Genomic DNA, 20030 nt, shown 5'->3' with positions numbered 1-20030 from the left:
CCAAAAAATTGTCTGAACGCATCGGTCAGACGGCCACCTTCTCCACCGCTCCTTCTTTGACTGACCGAAGCCTCAGCAACACGTTGTCCAGAAACAGGAGTTTGTAACCTCCCAGTCTCTGGGAACGCGTTGCACAGACCTTTCTGCAAGGCCTCCCGAAGATGTTTCATCCTCTGCTCCCTCTGCGATGGCAAGATAAGGTCCGCAACCTTACCCTTGTAACGTGGATCAAGGAGGGTTGCCAGCCAGTATTGGTCCTTCTCCTTGATACCACGAATACGAGGATCCTTACGCAGGCTTTGCAGGATCAGGGAGGCCATGCAGCGTAGGTTTGCTGAGGCATTCGGTCCGGAGTCCTCTGGGTCACTAAGAACGACATGGTCCGCAGCCACCTCCTCCCAGCCACGTACAAGTCCATGTGTTTCTTGGGACTGATCCCTTAAAGACTGCTGCTGATGCTGAGTGCCAGGCTCCACCTCCATACTGACACAATCTTCCTCCTCCTCCTCTTCCTCCTCGTCCTCTTCCTGTGTGATCGGCGGGCACGCAGGAACACTGTCTGGATAAAGGGGGCCTTGAGAGCTAAGGAAGTCCTCCTCTTCCTGCCTCTGTTCTGCCTCCAGTGCCCTGTCCATTATTCCACGCAGCGTGTGCTCCAACAGGTGGACAAGGGGGACAGTGTCACTGATGCATGCACTGTCACTGCTCACCATCCTCGTGGCCTCCTCGAATGGTGACAGGACAGTGCATGCATCCCTGATTATGGCCCACTGGCGTGGGGAAAAAAAACCAAGCTCCCCTGACCCTGTCCTGGTGCCATAGTCGCACAGGTACTCATTGATGGCCCTCTGCTGCGTGTGCAGCCGCTGCAGCATGGCCAACGTTGAGTTCCACCTGGTGGGCATGTCACAGATTAGGCGGTTCTTGGGCAGGTTAAACTCCTTTTGGAGGTCCGTCAGCCGAGCACTGGCATTATATGACCGGCGGAAATGCACACAGACTTTCCTGGCCTGCCTCAGGACATCCTGTAAGCCCGGGTACCTGCCCAAGAACCGCTGCACCACCAAGTTAAGGACGTGAGCCAAACAGGGCACATGGGTCATTTGTCCCTGTCGGAGGGCAGAGAGGAGGTTGGTGCCATTGTCGCAAACCACCATTCCTGCCTTAAGTTGGCGTGGCGTCAACCACCTCTGAACCTGCCCCAGAGCTGACAAAACCTCTGCCCCAGTGTGGCTCCTGTCCCCCAAGCACACCAGCTCAAGCACCGCATGGCATCTTTTGGCCTGCGTACTTGCGTAGCCCCTTGAACGCCTACGGAGCACCGCTGGTTCCGAGGAAGAGGCCATGGAGGAAGAAGAAGAGGAGGGGGTGGAGGAGAGAGGTGTGTCACAATCAGCATTTTGGAGGCGTGGTGGCGGAACAACCTCCAACACTACTGCACCTTGTCCTGCATCCTTCCCAGCTGCCAGCAGAGTCACCCAATGCGCCGTGAAACTTAGGTAACGTCCCTGTCCATGCCTGCTGGACCATGAGTCAGCGGTAATATGCACCTTACCGCTGACCGCCCTGTCCAGCGAGGCATGGACATTGCCTTCCACATGCCGGTAGAGAGCCGGAATCGCCTTCCGTGAGAAAAAGTGGCGTTTGGGTACCTGCCACTGAGGAACCGCACATTCCACAAACTCACGGAAGGGGGCAGAGTCTACCAACTGAAAAGGCAGCAGTTGAAGTGCTAGCAATTTTGCCAAGCTAGCATTCAACCGCTGGGCATGTGGATGGCTGGGAGCAAACTTCTTTCGGCGGTGCAGCAGCTGGGGCAGGGAAATTTGCCTGGTACAATCTGACGTCGGTGTACCAAAAGCAGATTGCCCACAAGTACTTGGCTGTGACACACCTAATTCTACACCTTCATTCCTCTCACTGCAGGTCTCAGAGAGGACTGAAGGTCTAGTGGGGTTGGAAATCTCAGCTGATGAGGAGCAAGGAGAGATCCTCTTTGTTCTTTGGTGTGGGTCTTTTAGATACGCTTGCCAACGAACTGCATGGCAGGTCAACATATGTCTGGTCAAGCATGTGGTACCCAAGCGGGAGATGTTTTGGCCACGCGAGATACGCTTGAGACATATGTTGCAAATAGCAGCGGTGCGATCTGATGCACTCGTCTCAAAAAAGGCCCACACCAAAGAACTTTTTGAATAACGCGCAGAGACTGCAGCGCCCTGCACATGTGGAGCTTTGGGGTGTGATGCAGTCAATGTGCTGCCCTTAGGCTGGCCCCTGGAGGGCATCCTGCCTCGTTGGTGATGTGCCGCCGCCTCCTCCTCCTCCTCCTCCTCCTCCTCCTCCTCCTCCTCCTCTCTCCTATCAGGCACCCACGTTGAGTCAGTGACCTCATCATCCCCTCCCTCCTCATCACTGGAGCAAACCTGGCAGTATGCTGCAGCAGGGGGAGCATGACTGCCAGATTGCTGTCCTTCTTGGGCACCCCCTCTGTCCGTGCTCATGTTACTGCCTTCATCGAGCTCAGTATCGTCAACAGAGCCTTCCAAACGCTGGGCATCCTCCTGGAGCATGTACCCAACACTGTGGTCAAACAGTTCGAGGGAATCCTCATGAGGACATGGTGGAGCTAGGGAAGGAGTCACTGATGACATTGAGCTGAGGGAAGAGGCCGCTGCTTTGCCAGACAAAGCACCCTGGGCATGGGTGAGAGAGGATGAGGAGGATGAGGACGGCTTGGTCATCCACTCGACCAAGTCTTCCGCATGTTGCGGCTCAACACGGCCAGCTGCCGAAAAAAAGGCCAAGCGTGTCCCATGGCCACGTGCTGATGAGGATGCACCGTCTCCACGACCAGCACTAGACACAGAGCCTGCTTGCCCTCTCTTATTGGCTTGTGACTGTCTGCCTCTCCTTCTTGGCCTTCCAGACATACTAATGGCCTGTAGCTGCACTAAGCTGGGATAGAACACCTGTAATTTTCTTCAAGTAGCTTTATATACTGTAACCAGACAAGCCTGCCTGTCAGTAGGAAGATAACAGGAACGGATCTAGCTGAACACTGTGAGCAGGACGCACTGTACTAAATGTAAATAGTCTAGCTGCCTGACCGTGGTACTAATAGGATCAAATAGAACACCTGTAATTTTCTTCAGGTAGCTTTATATACTGTAACCAGACAAGCCTGCCTGTCAGTAGGAAGATAACAGGAACGGATCTAGCTGAACACTGTGAGCAGGACGCACTGTACTAAATGTAAATAGTCTAGCTGCCTGACCGTGGTACTAATAGGATCAAATAGAACACCTGTAATTTTCTTCAGGTAGCTTTATATACTGTAACCAGACAAGCCTGCCTGTCAGTAGGAAGATAACAGGAACGGATCTAGCTGAACACTGTGAGCAGGACGCACTGTACTAAATGTAAATAGTCTAGCTGCCTGACCGTGGTACTAATAGGATCAAATAGAACACCTGTAATTTTCTTCAGGTAGCTTTATATACTGTAACCAGACAAGCCTGCCTGTCAGTAGGAAGATAACAGGAACGGATCTAGCTGAACACTGTGAGCAGGACGCACTGTACTAAATGTAAATAGTCTAGCTGCCTGACCGTGGTACTAATAGGATCAAATAGAACACCTGTAATTTTCTTCAGGTAGCTTTATATACTGTAACCAGACAAGCCTGCCTGTCAGTAGGAAGATAACAGGAACGGATCTAGCTGAACACTGTGAGCAGGACGCACTGTACTAAATGTAAATAGTCTAGCTGCCTGACCGTGGTACTAATAGGATCAAATAGAACACCTGTAATTTTCTTCAGGTAGCTTTATATACTGTAACCAGACAAGCCTGCCTGTCAGTAGGAAGATAACAGGAACGGATCTAGCTGAACACTGTGAGCAGGACGCACTGTACTAAATGTAAATAGTCTAGCTGCCTGACCGTGGTACTAATAGGATCAAATAGAACACCTGTAATTTTCTTCAGGTAGCTTTATATACTGTAACCAGACAAGCCTGCCTGTCAGTAGGAAGATAACAGGAACGGATCTAGCTGAACACTGTGAGCAGGACGCACTGTACTAAATGTAAATAGTCTAGCTGCCTGACCGTGGTACTAATAGGATCAAATAGAACACCTGTAATTTTCTTCAGGTAGCTTTATATACTGTAACCAGACAAGCCTGCCTGTCAGTAGGAAGATAACAGGAACGGATCTAGCTGAACACTGTGAGCAGGACGCACTGTACTAAATGTAAATAGTCTAGCTGCCTGACCGTGGTACTAATAGGATCAAATAGAACACCTGTAATTTTCTTCAGGTAGCTTTATATACTGTAACCAGACAAGCCTGCCTGTCAGTAGGAAGATAACAGGAACGGATCTAGCTGAACACTGTGAGCAGGGACGCACTGTACTAAATGTAAATAGTCTAGCTGCCTGACCGTGGTACTAATAGGATCAAATAGAACACCTGTAATTTTCTTCAGGTAGCTTTATATACTGTAACCAGACAAGCCTGCCTGTCAGTAGGAAGATAACAGGAACGGATCTAGCTGAACACTGTGAGCAGGACGCACTGTACTAAATGTAAATAGTCTAGCTGCCTGACCGTGGTACTAATAGGATCAAATAGAACACCTGTAATTTTCTTCAGGTAGCTTTATATACTGTAACCAGACAAGCCTGCCTGTCAGTAGGAAGATAACAGGAACGGATCTAGCTGAACACTGTGAGCAGGACGCACTGTACTAAATGTAAATAGTCTAGCTGCCTGACCGTGGTACTAATAGGATCAAATAGAACACCTGTAATTTTCTTCAGGTAGCTTTATATACAGTAACCAGACAAGCCTGCCTGTCAGTAGGAAGATAACAGGAACGGATCTAGCTGTACACTGTGAGCAGGACGCACTGTACTAAATGTAAATAGTCTAGCTGCCTGACCGTGGTACTAATAGGATCAAATAGAACACCTGTAATTTTCTTCAGGTAGCTTTATATACAGTAACCAGACAAGCCTGCCTGTCAGTAGGAAGATAACAGGAACGGATCTAGCTGAACACTGTGAGCAGGACGCACTGTACTAAATGTAAATAGTCTAGCTGCCTGACCGTGGTACTAATAGGATCAAATAGAACACCTGTAATTTTCTTCAGGTAGCTTTATATACTGTAACCAGACAAGCCTGCCTGTCAGTAGGAAGATAACAGGAACGGATCTAGCTGAACACTGTGAGCAGGACGCACTGTACTAAATGTAAATAGTCTAGCTGCCTGACCGTGGTACTAATAGGATCAAATAGAACACCTGTAATTTTCTTCAGGTAGCTTTATATACTGTAACCAGACAAGCCTGCCTGTCAGTAGGAATTTAACAGGAACGGATCTAGCTGAACACTGTGAGCAGGACGCACTGCACTAAATGTAAATAGTCTAGAAGATAACAGGAACGGATCTAGCTGAACACTGTGAGCAGGACGCACTGACTGCACTAAATGTAAATAGCAGGAACGGATCTAGCTGAACACTGTGAGCAGGACGCACTGCATTAAATGTAAATAGTCTAGATAGAAGATAACAGGAACGGATCTAGCTAAACTGAATACAGTGTATATATATATATGCAACACCTGGGATGCATATATATACACAATACACTGTAAGTGCAGCTAACTGACTGACTGTTCTGCCTAATCTATCTAACTCAAATCAAATGACACTGTCTCTCTCTCTCTCTATCTCTCAGCACACCGGAACACACACTACACAGGGCCGCCGTGCAGGCGGCCTTATATAGTGTGGGGTGTGTACTAAATCCCCTGAGCCATAATTGGCCAAAGCCACCCTGGCTTTGGCCAATTACAGCTCTCTCTACTGACGGCGCTGTGATTGGCCAAGCATGCGGGTCATAGTGCATGCTTGGCCAATCATCAGCCAGCAATGCACTGCGATGCCGCAGTGAATTATGGGCCGTGACGCGCCACACGAATTTAGCGCGAACGGCCCATAACGTTCGCAATTCGGCGAACGATCGAACAGCCGATGTTCGAGTCGAACATGGGTTCGACTCGAACACGAAGCTCATCCCTAATCTCTATCAATCGACCAAGATGACTACTCTTGGCAAGTAAATTTGTGAGGAGCTCCCTGACTAAACCCCAGGGTGCTACATCTAGTAACAAGCCCTTGATTGGTTGCTTGCACCTCCTAGCAACCAATCACCAGCTTGTTAATAGAAAAAGTTAACTTTGGCAGCTCCCACTCCCCTGTCCAGTGCTGTGCTCCACTGTAAATCCCCATGCACACTATCAGATTTTCTGATGATTTTTTCCTTCAGATTTACCAAAACCATATAATATGAGGTTAAACCTTAGGAGTTTCAATTTGTATGCAATCAGGCAGGCCCTTGCACTGCATGGTTTTGGTAAATCTGAAGACAAAAATCAGCAGAAAATCTGATAGTGTGTATGGGGCTTAAGTTTCTTTGCATCCGAAATCAGTGAAAGTGTCATTCATTGGTTTTCATTTTGCCAATGCTATATTTAATATAGCATTTAAATGTACTTAACACGGCAGTAATGTGTACAGTGCCTATAGTAGCCAATCATATTTTATCCTTATTTTATTTATCGCAGTCAGATCAATAAAATATGATTGCTGGCATTATTTTCTTTTTTTTACCTTATTCAGTGTAATTATTACACTGAATAGGGAAAAATATAAAAACAACCAATACCAGCAATCGGCAATCATATTTCATTGATCTGACTGTGATAAATAAAATAAGGATAAATATGATTGGTTACTATAGGCACTGTACACATCATTACTGCCTTGTTAAGTAAATATTTGATTGCTATATTAACCGCTTAAGTGCATTTACTGCGGCAGGGCGGTCCTTAACCACTTCAGCCTCAGAAGGATTTGCCCCCTTATTGACCAGAGCATTTTTTGCGATATGGCACTGCCCTGCTTTTACTGAAAATTGCGCGGTTGTGCGACGCTGTACTCAAACAAAATTTCCGTCCTTTTTTTTCCCACAAATAGAGCTTTCTTTTGGTGGTATTTGATCACCTCTGTGGTTTTTATTTTTTGCGCTGTAAACAAAACAAGAGCGACAATTTTGATAAAAAAAGGACATTTTTTTTTTTTACTTTCTGCTATCATACATGCCAAAACAATATATATATATTAAAACTAATTTATTCATCAGTTTAGGCCGATATATATTCTTCTACATATTTTTGGTAAAAAAAATTGCAATAGGCATATATTGATTGGTTTGCGCAAAAGATATTACGTCTTCAAACTATGGGATCGATTTAGGGACTTTTATTTATTTTTTATTGTTTTTACTGTTAATGGCGGGCGATCTGCCATTTTTTAGCGGAACTGCGACATTGCAGCGGACAAATCTGACCCCTAATTACACTTTTTGGGGACCAGTGATAGTATTACATTGATCAGTGCTATAAAATTGCACTGATCAATGTAAAAATGACACTGGCAGGGAAGGGGTTAACACTAGGGGGCAATCAAGGGGGTTAACTGTGTTCCCTTAGCGTGTTCTAACTGTAGGGGGGATAGGCTTAATGAAACATGACAGAGATCACTGCTCTCGATCATTGGCAGCAGTAGATCCCTGTCATGTCACGAGGCAGACCTGGGAAATGCCTTGTTTACATAGGCAGTTCCCCGTTCTGCCTCTCCTTGCCGCGATCGTGGGCCACCGGCTGACATTGAGTGCGTGCCCGATATCCTACTTTTACAGACTGACGTACAGGTATGTCAGTTTGCGCAGGAGAGCCATTCTACCGACGTATATCGGCATGAGCCGGTCGGCAAGTGGTTAAGCGCAAAATCACGTACCTGTACGTGATTTCCTTCTTCGGCTATTGAGCCGCCGGAGCCCCACTCCTGCTGTGATTGGACACCACGAGAGCCAATCAGCGGGTCCAGTGGATGCGATGTCTGCCGGCCACCCGCGATCATTCTGAGGAGATGCAGAATGGTGGTTTGCCATGTAAACAAGGCAGATTGCCGTTCTGCCAGAGAGGAAAAAGGAGATCTTGTGTTTCTGCTAAGATCTCTGTTTTCCTTTTACTGAAAGCACATCATATGGAACACACTTAACCCTTTCATATCCCCTGATTTTAACCTCTTCCCTGCCAGTGTCATTAGTACAGTAACAGTGCCTTTTTTTTAGCGCTAATCACTTTATTAGTGTCACTAGTCCCAAAAAGTGTCAAAAGTATCAGGTGTTCAATCTGTCCGATGCAATGTCGCAGTCCCGCTAAAAATTACTGATCACAGCCATTACTAGTAAAATAAATAAATAAATAAAAATTCCATCAAAATATCCCATAGTTTGTAGACGCTATAACTTTTGCGCAAACCAATCAATATACGCTTATTGAGATTTTTTTACCAGAAATATGTAGCAGAACACATATTGGCCTAAATTGATGAAGAAATTCGATTTCTTAAATTTTTTTTATTGGGTGTGTTTTTAATTGCAGAGAGTAAAAAATATTGTTTTGTTTTTTTTCAAAATTGTCGGTCTTTTTTTGTTTATAGTGCAAAAAATAAAAACCGCAGAGGTGATCAAATACCACCAAAAGAAAGCTCTATTTGTGAGAAAAAAAGACATCAATTATATTTGGAGTACAGTTTTTCACGCCCGCGCAATTGTCAGTTAAAGTAACGCAGTGCCGTATCGAAAAAAAATGGCCTGGTCAGGAAGGGGGTAAAACCTTCTGGAGCTGAAGTGGTTAAATAGCATTAAAAATATTTATTTAACAATACCATAATGGTGTGCACAATGTAGTTACCCTGCTTACATTGCTTTATGTTAATATTGTTAAAGCTGTTGTTGGTAATATTTATTTTTGTAACTTAATTCTGCATAAAACATTTAACATTGTAATTTCAATGAGATAATTACGAGGGCGTGTTTAGGGGCTTAATTAGGGGCAAGGCAGGGTAGGGCTTGGGTGGAGCAACAGGTGGCGACTAACTCTTAAGGCCTGGCTAGTAGGTCAGGACTTGAAATTTTGAGCCCTGTTCTACGGTATATTTATATAAAACAAGCATTATCAGAAGCAATCCTTTAATGGTCCTGGCCCAGAGATGGAATGACATCACCATGCAGCATCTGTGACACCTTGGGTGGCAATGCACTTTGGGAGCTGCCACATAGGTTCCTGCGGGTGGGGGTGCCTTGAAGACCCTAGGTTATAAGAAGGGTCATTGAAAGTTTTGTCAAGCATAAAAAAATAATCTGCTAATGCCTCCAGATAAGCCAGTGGGAGACAGGAGAGGTGGTGGTATGATCTCATCCAGACTGTCAAACACAGATTTGGCTGTTCCCCCTCCTTTAGGTAGTTACAGCTGCCACAATACCAAACACTGGTGAGTCTTGCCTTACACTTGTCAAGATGTGTGTATCATGTGCTTTATCAGCTTAATTACATGAGAAATCTGACAGTGCCCATAATTGGATTGTTATGCCAGTGTGATAAAAAGAATTCCCCCATGCCAACATCGAAAATATGTATTTTTAGCTTTGAATCTCTTCTTTTTTTTTGTCATTTATTCATCCTGTATGTATTGCCACCAATTATCACTCATTACTTTTAACTGACGTTGTCACCATGCCAGATACCAGCCCCCGGGAATTACTGCTGCAAGCTTCATTAACTCTATAAATGAGGTCAATTCTGCTGAAATGTATTACCATGGAGCTTCTCTTCATTCATGAGATGCTTGTATGAATACTGTGGTTCATGTTTGCAATGTGTGAGAAATATACAGTATGCTGTGGCATCACAGTTCCAGATACATTTAAAGTAAATGAAAACCCAATAGTTAAAAACTCAATATAAGCTTTATTATGTTTGTGTAGTTTCAAAAATAATTTCAGTCTTTTTAAAGCTGTAGCTTTCATTAAAATAATCCTGCCATGAAGGTGTTTCATTAGGCACTTCCTGTTACAGAGTGACAACACACTCTCTTCCAGTTGCTCTTCTGCATTGGCACATGTTTGGTAGAGACTATAGGTGGTCTTGTTGATATTGATTGTGCAGACATGTTTTGCTCTTGTCACCATCACAAAGCCCATCTTGACCATTGAAATCCAGCCACCACTGGAGCAAGTAGGTGAAGACATGGCTGCAGAAAGAGACTAGAGGAGATTAAGAACACTGAGATGCAAAAAAGAATGGAAAAAAGGTGCAAACAGTACTTTATGAAACAAAAAAAGACAATTGTTCATAATACACAGTGCTTAGCTAACTAAATGTCATCCAGTTAGGGTGACATTTAGTTAGGCAAAAGTTTTTTTTTTTTTTACCTTGATGCATTCTCTGCATTGAGGTAAAAAAACTTCTATTGGCTCCTTTTGCTGTCAGTCTGTCAGAAACAATTAAATCAGACCGAGATAGAAGTACAGTTAATCACACTTGTTTAATAATAAAAATAAAAAGAACAAATGTAGTCAAAACATAGCCAAAGTTCAGTAACTGGAACAGATAGTCAGCCACGCCAGAAGTCAGGGATCAAAGTAGTGGAACAGCAAGCAGGATCTGGAGCCAGAAGGGATGTCAGCAAAGCCAGTCTTTAAACAGGAACGCAGGAGATAGTTTCTTGTGATGTGACCAAGGCGAAGGCAGAGCCCCTCTGGACTGGTAGGCAGGACAGACGAGCAGGATCATCAACAGCTGAGTATCTGTGGAGAGAGATGGGAGCTGGCAATTAGCCAACAGCTGAGCGGCCAGCTCAGAGAAGGAAGGGCTGAGCCCAGCCCTGACAGTACCCTCTCCTCAACGACCTCTCCCCCTCGGAGGACCACCAGGCTTGAGGGGAAAATGTCTATGGAAATCACGGAGGAGGACAGGGGCATGTACGTCCGAGGATGAGACCTAAGAGAGTTCCTCCAGACCGTACCCTTTCCAATGCACCAGGTACTGTATACTTCATACTCCTCATGGTTCTCAACCTGTACAGAGAGAGGACGTGGCACCAAGGTTGTAAAGCGGTTGCAGACCAAAGCTTTTAATAAGAAGACATAAAATACATTCGAAATACGCATATTAGAAGGAAGGTCTAATGCGTAAGCCACTGGGTTAATCCTGCGAAAAAATACGGAAAGGCCCAATAAACCGAGGTGCGAACTTCAGTGAGGGAACACGAAGTCAGAGGTTGCAAGATGATAGCCAGATCCTATCCCCAACCTGGTAGGAAGGTGCAGGCAGGCGTCTGTGGTCAGCTTAGAGTCTGTACCTATCATTAGCATGTTGCAAAGCCTCCTGGACTTGTACCTAAGTGGAACGAAGACCACGGAGATGCTCCTCTAATGCAGGAATACTCTGCAGAACAAACGAGTCAGGCAACATGGAGGGTTGGAAACCATAATTCACCATAAACGGGGACAGTCGGGAAGCAGTATTTAAGGCACTGTTGTGCGCAAACTCTGCCCACGTTAATAGGTCTGACCAGTTGTTATGATGGTCAGAAATATAGCAACGTAGGAATTGCTCCAAGGACTGATTGGCTCGTTCTGCGGCCCCATTAGACTGCGGGTGATACGCAAAGGAAAATCAAGCTGAATTCCCAACTGTGCACAAAAGGCTCGCCAGAACCGGAACACAAACTGACTACCCCTGTCCGAGACAATCACCTTGGGTAGCCCATGTAAGCGAAAGATCTCCCGAGCAAAAATGGAAGCAAGTTTCTTAGAAGTGGGCAACTTCTTAAGTGGAATACAATCACACATCTTTGAGAACCGTTCAACCACCATAAGGATAACAGTGTTGCTTGGGAGTTGGGTAACTCCACAATGAAATCCATAGACAGGTGGATCCAGGGCCTCTCTCCATTGGGTATGAGTTGTAGGAGGCCCACTGGAAGGTGTCATGGAGTCTTACTCTGAGCACACACGGAACAGGCAGTTACGAAGGCAGTTACATCAGCATGTAGACTAGGCCACCAGAATTGTTGGGAAATGGCCCAAACTAGTTGATTGTTTCCAGGGTGGCCAGCAGCCTTGCGAGAATGGTAAGTCTGGAGCACGGCAGTACGGAGACTCTCTGGGACAAAGCAGCGGTCACAAGGTTTCTCAGGAGGAGCATGGACCTGAGCAGCAAGAATTTTGTCACCCAAAGGAGAAGTGAGACTGGTGCGAACCGTAGCCAGAATACGATCAGGAGGAATCACAGGAACCGGAACCGACTCCAACTTGGAAGTGGAGGAAAACTGTTGTGACAAGGCGTCAGCCCTTACATTCTTAGTATCGGGTAAGAACGAGACAATGTAATTGAAACTTGACAAGAAAAGAGCCCATCGCGCCCTTCTGGGAGAGAGGTGTTTAGCCTCAGACAAGAATGTGAGATTCTTATGGTCAGTAAGAATGAGAACCGGCACAGTGGTACCTTCGAGGAGATGTCTCCATTCTTTCAGGGCTAAAATGATCGCCAACAGCTCTCTGTCACCAATCTCGTAATTGCACTACTCAGGTGACAATTTCTTGGAAAAGTAGCCACACGGATGCATAGCGCTCTCAGAGGTTGGACGTTGAGACAGAAGGGTGCCAACACCAGTCTCAGAAGCATCAACCTCAAGGATAAAAAGTAACGTAGGATCAGGATGCGCCAACACAGGAGCAGAAACAAAGGCAGCCTTGAGACTTTCAAAGGCCTTACTGGACTCCGGAGACCAACTCTGTGGGTTACTGTTTGCTCTGGTCATATCAGTCAGGGGCTTGACCAGAGACGAGAAGTTACGTATAAACTTCTGATAATAGTTGGCAAAGCCCAGGAAGTAAACCCATGGGTTGGGGCCACTGTAGGGCTGGCGAAAGTTTCTCTGGGTCCATCGAAAAACCAGCAGTGGAAATGACATAGCCCAGGAATTTAACCTGTTTACGATGGAACTCGCACTTCTCCAGTTTACAATAGAGATTGTTCTCTCTTAGTTTCTGAAGCACATGACAGACATCTGTGTGGTGGCTCTCCAGGGAAAATATGAGGATATCATTGAGATAAACAACCACACATAACTGCAATCAACCTCGGAGGACATCATGGCCTTATCCTCCAAGACCAACAAAGGGTAAACCTGGCCACAAGGGGGTATGGCACCAGGTTGAAGGTCAATTGCGCAATCATATGGCCGGTGTAGAGGCAAACTACTGGCTTGACCTTTGTCAAAGACATCACTAAAATCGCAGTACTCCTCCGGCAGGGAGGAGGGTGAAGAGGTGCACAGGACCTTGGCTACCTTCTGGAAGCATGTCTCACTGCATTGTGGTGACCAGGAGAGAACCTCAGCACAGAGCGAATCAAAAGAGAGGTTGTGCCTCTGTAACCAAGGATAACTAATAACCAGCGGAAACTTAGGTGAGGAAATAACTTGGAATTGGATTATCTCATGGTGAAGAGCCCCTACGGCCATGGACAACGGAACCGTCTCATGAGTCACATGGGCAGGCTGTAGAGGTCTCCCGTCAAGAGCCTCAATGGCAAGTGGAGTGTCACGCAGCACTCGATTCCGCTGCAGCTGCGATACAAAGACAGCATCAATGAACAGACCTGCAGCCCCAGAGTCGATTAGAGCCTGTATCTCGATGGACGACTCAGCCCAAGAAAGAGTGACCGAAACCAGGGGCTTATCCTTCTGGACAACATCTGCTGCCAGAGTACGGAATTCAGTGGCGTAGTCGGCAACAGTTCTCGTACTCTGTTTGATGGACATGAGCCCTTTGGCAGCAGAAGGGGAGCGTGCGGGAACGTCAAATACCCTTTTAAAGGAGGCTACAAACTCAGGGTAGCTCAAGACAACAGGTTTTTGCGTCTCCCATAGAGGGTTTGTCCAGGCCAGGGCTCTCTCAGAAAGCAAAGATATCACAAAACCTACTTTGCTTCTGTCCGTAGGAAATGCCTGGGGCAGCATCTCAAAGTATATCTCAACCTGGTTGAGAAACCCTCTGCATTGAATTGGATCGCCCCCAAATCGCTGGGGAAGCAGAGTGGAACCAGACATACCTCTTATAGAGTTAATACTCAATCCCTGCACAGAGACTGGCGCAGCAGCAGGGACGGCCTGCAACTCAGGTTGTACCGGAGCAGCCGCAGTGGGAGATTCAAGGTGAGCTGTGCGACTCAGGAGCATTTGTAACGCTATGGCAAACTGATCCATGCGGTAATCTTGGTCATCCAATCTGGAAAAAATATTACCAACAAGTGGATTGACTGTATCTTCTGAATTCATGGCCTTCGCCTACTGTCAGAAACTATGAAATCTGACCGAGACAGAGGTACAGTTAAATCATGCTTGTTTAATAATAAAAGTAAAAAGAACAAACATAGTCAAAACATAGCTAAAGTTCTGTAACCAGATGTATAGTCAGCTAAGCCAGAAGTCAGGGATCAAAGTAGTGGAACAGCAAGCAGGATCTGGAGCCAGAAGGGATTTTAGAAAAGCCCATCTTTAAACAGGAACGCAGGAGATAGTTTCTTGTGATGTGACCAAGGCAAAGGCAGAGATCCTCTGGACTGGATGGCTTAAGTAGGCAGGACTGACGAGCAGGCAGGGGCGGACTGACCATTCGGGCACTCGGGCACTGCCCGAGGGCCCCATGCCACTAAGGGGCCCCATCAGGGTTGCCAGCCTCAATAAAACCAGGGACAGTATGTAAAAATATGTGTTTTTTTTTAAATCCCAAGATTATAGCTGCCCTGCCTCTCCAGTACCTTTTCAGTGTGTGTATGTGTATTCTGTTTGTGTATATTGTGTGTCTGTGTGTGTATACTGTATGTGTGTGTGTATATACTGTGTGGCCCCATAATCTATTGCTTGGGGGCCCCATAATCTCCTATTGCCCAGGGGCACCATGAGTTGTCAGTCCGCCCCTGCGAGCAGGATTATCAACAGTCGAGTAACTGTGGAGAGAGATCGGAGCTGGCAATTAGCCGACAGCTGAGCGGCCAGCTCAGAGAAGGAAGGGCTGAGCCCAGCCCTGACAAGGCAGAAATGTTGGCGACAGAACCAACAACAGGGAGAATAACAGGAAAGAGTTGAGCTTTTCATAAATAATTGTATATAAAATAAACATGTCGATCATTACATCTGCAATGGGTGTTTGGTAGTTCTCTATGATCTAGGTCTGATTTGTTTTACTAAAAGTCAGCTTCTCAGTTACACTAAAGGCCCTCTCTGACATGACAAGTACAGCAGGGAAGTTTACTATCTCAAACACATATTGGGCCACCTCCAGCCAGTGGTACATTCTTGACATCCAGCAGTCTACTGCAGGGGTAGGCAACCTCAGCCCTCCAGCTGTGGTGAAACTACAAGTCCCATGAGACAGTGCAAGACCCTGACAATCAGAGGCATGACTCTTAGAGGCAGAGGCATGATGGGATTAGTAGTTTCACCACAGCTAGAGAGCCGAGGTTGCCTACCCCTGGTCTGCTGGAATGAACAATTGTATGTGTTTTGGTTACAGCTTTTCCTTTCCTGCCTTTGTTTGCATGACCAATGAAGGGACAGCCTTACAAAGGAGAAAAATGTAAAATTTAAAATGCAGAAGTGTAATGCCCCATACACACGGTCGGACATTGATCGGACATTCCGACAACAAAATCCATGGATTTTTTCCAACGGATGTTGGCTCAAACTTGTCTTGCATACACACGGTCACACAAAGTTGTCGGAAAATCCGATCGTTCTGATTGCGGTGACGTAAAACATGTACGTCGGGACTATAAACGGGGCAGTAGCCAATAGCTTTCGTCTCTTAATTTATTCTGAGCATGCGTGGCACTTTGTGCGTCAGATTTGTGTACACACGATCGGAATTTCCGACAACGGATTTTGTTGTCGGAAACGTTTATAGCAAGCTCTCAAACTTTGTGTGTCAGAAATTCCTATGGAAAATGTGTGATGGAGCCTACACATGGTCGGAATTTCCGACAACAAGGTCCTATCACACATTTTCCATCGGAAAATCCTATCGTGTGTACAGGGCATTACAGTTGTAAATTTTTAAATAATGCTTAGCAAAAAAAAGCATTAAAAATAGTGGTGGCATGAGGGGAATAGTAATGTAGGACTGCCCAAGCCATGAACTAGAGCAGTCACCAATAAATGGAAGACCACGGACCAAATCCAGACCAATAGACATTCCTACCTGGGCTGCCACTGCCAAGCCACTTAGCAGGCCTGGTGTCCTCTCCTGGGTTTCCCAACCCACCCACCCCCTCCACACCAAGGCGAGGGCTGTGATGTAAAGAGAGGACTGTAATGTACAGAAGAGATTGTTCTGTTTCAAATGCCGCTTTATGCATTGACATACCTCCTTAAACCCAGTCCGTCCCATCATGATGGAGAAAACAATACATTTTAAAAAATTGCAATCATCAAAAAAAAAAAAGTGATGGCGCGTGGGAATCTGTTAATGTGGGATTTCCCAGGCCAGGATTTTCGGGCTAAATATGGGAGTTGCACTGATTTTTTTTGTGATCTCAACTATTGGGCCACTCAGTGTGTGCTCTAGGCAGAACACACAAGGGATTGCGTCACTAATCTCTGCTTCATCACAGGCAGCTCAACATTTTAGTCACCTCTTTAAAAGGGGCCAAGTGGTGAAGGCACCCCAGATGATGAGCTACTTGTGGGGATAAAAACAGCACCACATAGCCCTGTCCTGCATCCTTTCCATCCACCAGAAGATTGACTCAGTGTGCCAAGAAGCCATGTAGCATCTCTGTCCATGCTTATGGACCATGTGTCTGTGGTCATGTGTATCTTGCTGTTGAAAGCATGGTCCAGTGACACAGACAAATTACATTCCACATGCTGCTGGAGGGTAGACATGGCCTTCTGCACAAAATAATGGGGATGGGGTACCTGCCATTGGGATATAGCATAGGCCATACACTTGCAGAAGGTGGCTCATTTTGAGACCTGTAATGGGAACATCTGCAAAGAAAGCAGTTTTGCAAAGTTGGCATTAGGATGCTGGGCATGGGGTGATTTGGGGACATTTTTTTCTCCACTCCAGCAGTTGCGAAGAAGAATGTTGCTGGAGAGTGTGCGTTTGAGAGAATTTTTCAGGGATTTGAGCCTTCACTTGATCCTCCTCAGCTCCGTGACCCTATTTCCTGCTTAACATGGCATATCCCAAGCTTCTGATACCCTTTATGAGACTTCCCTACCTGTCACTGGAGGCTGCAGGTGGATGAAGCAGTAGACTTTTGTGGAGGAAGGAGGTGATGTGGAAACTGAGGAATGAGTAGGAGAAGGTAGAGCAGTAATGTGGGCCTTTTGCTATTGACTTTTCTGATTGAGGTGCTGCTCCCGCCACGCTCTGTGGTGCAGAGCCACGTGTTTCCTCACTCAAGTGGTACCCAAATGGCTGGTACCTCTACCTCTGCTGATCACTAAATATTTTACAGCAATTTATTTTTATATTTTGTTAGGATCGTTTCTGGAGAAAGACAAGATCAAAAATGAGATTCAATTGCTATGGAGTTGATGCAAACAGAAATTGGAAAGTCAATTTTTGTGGTAAGAGTGCAGTTATAACATTTTGTTATTATTATTAAAAATGTTATTATTAATACTTGAAAATAAAAACAGCTGCAGAATGGGAAAATCAAAATGTTATGGCTGAATTAATCAATGCATTTGCTGGTTGTACAACCATTTATTACCCTGATTTCATGTTGTAAAGCACTGCACAAACTGTTGGCGCTATATAAATCCTGTATTATAATAATAATAATAATAATATCCAGATTAAAATATATATATATAGTTGCCAACATCTTAAAGTAGAACTACAGGCAAAACTTTTTTTTTTTCACCTTGGATAGAATAAAGCTGGCAGGGACTGGCCAAATTTCGATCCATGTGTAAGCAGGTTGAAAATGTATGCATTTAGTTTTCCAGCAGCCGGCCCAGGCTGGGAAAATGGTTAAACCTGCCTCTACAGTTCCCGGTCTTTTGTGCTCAGTCATCTCCACTGTGCTGTAAGTAAAAAGGGGGGAGGGCTCTGCTCACACAGTTAAGTCTGCATGGGAACAGAACAGAAGCAAGCCACAGCATACTTGTACAGGTACATTGTAGACACGCCTGTGGGCATGAGTGCGGCGTTGAAGAAACCAGGGATCATGGACAGAAATCCGGTCATGGACAATGCTATAAGGAACTCTCACCTCATGGAGGTATGCCTGGGCCACTAAGCTATTTCAGTTAAGATCAGGGACAGGACGTTGTTCGTTTTGTACTGCCATGCTGCATTTTTACAGTAAAGTTATATTAAATGTCATGAGCCTGGTCTAAAGTTATTCAAAGGGATGCATGCTGGTTCTGGTGTATTTCAAAGAACCTGTGTCTGTAAAGCACATGTGGGTTATGAAATAACACCATACAAAAGGTTAACTTGGTAAGACAAGAAGGGGAGTGTAGTTGTTATGGGTAACCAATAAAGGAATAAGCTACAGGGTGAGGCCTGGTTACAAGGTACATGAAGACTAGAGTTAAGTGAGAGCACGCATGAGGTCCACGCTATGTACTAGGCGGGACCCCATTCTGTTACTGGGAGTGAGGTAACAAAAGTACACTGGACTGGTGGATTGAGCGCAGGCTTAGCACATCCCTCTTATGGCAAACATACAAGACAAACAAGTTACAAGTGTGTAGTGACATAGGACAAGTTGCTTTTCAGAGGAACTCTGTAATTTATTACTGCACAAAGAAAAGCTCATCTGGAAGTTGGGGAAATGCCTTAATGTTTGATGTTTCAAATGACCGCAGTCTTCACCTGGTCCTGGGCATTGGTGAGCGCACTCCGCGCAAACGGTACCCCCGCATGCAGGATGAGTAGCCCCTGCCCACACTCTTGGCGTAGTCAAAGAAGGACCCCCTTCCCTGCCAAAACATGTATGGGCTAGCTGGTTGTACACAAGTTGATCTCTCAATCGACTTGTGTACAACCAGTCTGTTGGGTTTCTCCTGAATGATGAGTGCTGCCGGCTGTAGCCAACAACACTGATCATTGTATTCAGCAGAATACACTAGCTCAGTGGGAGTGATTCCACACACTGAATGTGTGGCTGGGGGAACTGGTTATTTTTTTTAGTTCAACCCGCTGGGGGTTGAACTAGATCATGTATGGCCTGCCTAAGTGAGGGTTATTACCCCTGTCAGTTTTTGAGGGTTTTTTCCATGTGTGTCCCATTGGGGAGATTTACTGCGACTTCAAAAACAGGAAGTGAGAGGAAATCCCTGCAAATTAAAGAGATTTTAATGGATCCCACTGCAGGTCACCAGAACTATTGTCCCCAGGGGAAGATTTCGCCTCTATCACTTTTCTGAACACAACCCAACATTTGGGATTTTCTTTTACTTTCACTTTTAATGATAATGGTAAACAGGACAAATAGAGAGGGTGAGCCTCCCTAACAGGAGCACAGACAGCAGTAAATACCTACGAGATGTTCTAATACCTCTCCACTCTATCCAAAACTAAAAAAGAAGCAGATTCTGTCCATATTCACAAGATTGTTATACTTAAACATATATGCATTGCAGTAAACAGAGCGTTTATTCTTTGATATCATAGAGGAAGGGGCATCTCTGAATCCATGTGACAGCACATACTGTGGACCATATGCAGAGTCCGAACCAGAAGTTAAAGCAGTCGCTCAATTTATTCATAAAAGGAGAAAATATATCAAAATCTACATGACATTTCATGCCTATGCTCAAATGCTACTCTATCCTTATTCCTACCAGTATGATGCCATCCCAAATTTCAAGTGTGTGGTAAGTTACTGTGACAACAAGCCCATGGTCTGGATTATCATACTGTATGTAATGAAATTGCTTAAGATGGATAAACTAGGATTCGTGCAAATCTAAAAATCACAAACCATACTCCTACACTTGGGTGCTGAGTCTAGGGATGTGTGGTGTAGTCAACCCTTTTTATAAAATGTCAATGGCCTTGGAGCTTTGGCTCTGAG

General features: G+C 45.5%; 1 protein-coding gene across 1 annotated transcript in view; it reads left to right on the top strand.

Moving 5' to 3' along the window:
- Positions 1–20030, top strand: part of CPA6 (carboxypeptidase A6) — a 233276-nt gene that overhangs the window by 201324 nt on the left and 11922 nt on the right. Inside the window, exons 8-9 of the mRNA XM_073631774.1 lie at positions 17481–17568; positions 19628–19830. Coding sequence (XP_073487875.1) covers positions 17481–17568; positions 19628–19830 — 291 coding nt within the window. The remainder of the gene's footprint in view (positions 1–17480; positions 17569–19627; positions 19831–20030) is intronic.

This window comes from Aquarana catesbeiana, linkage group LG05 (genome assembly GCF_042186555.1).
Source record: "Aquarana catesbeiana isolate 2022-GZ linkage group LG05, ASM4218655v1, whole genome shotgun sequence".
NCBI lineage: Eukaryota > Metazoa > Chordata > Amphibia > Anura > Ranidae > Aquarana > Aquarana catesbeiana.
The sequence above is the reverse complement of the archived record's forward strand: the minus strand, read 5'-3'. Positions and strand labels throughout refer to the sequence as shown.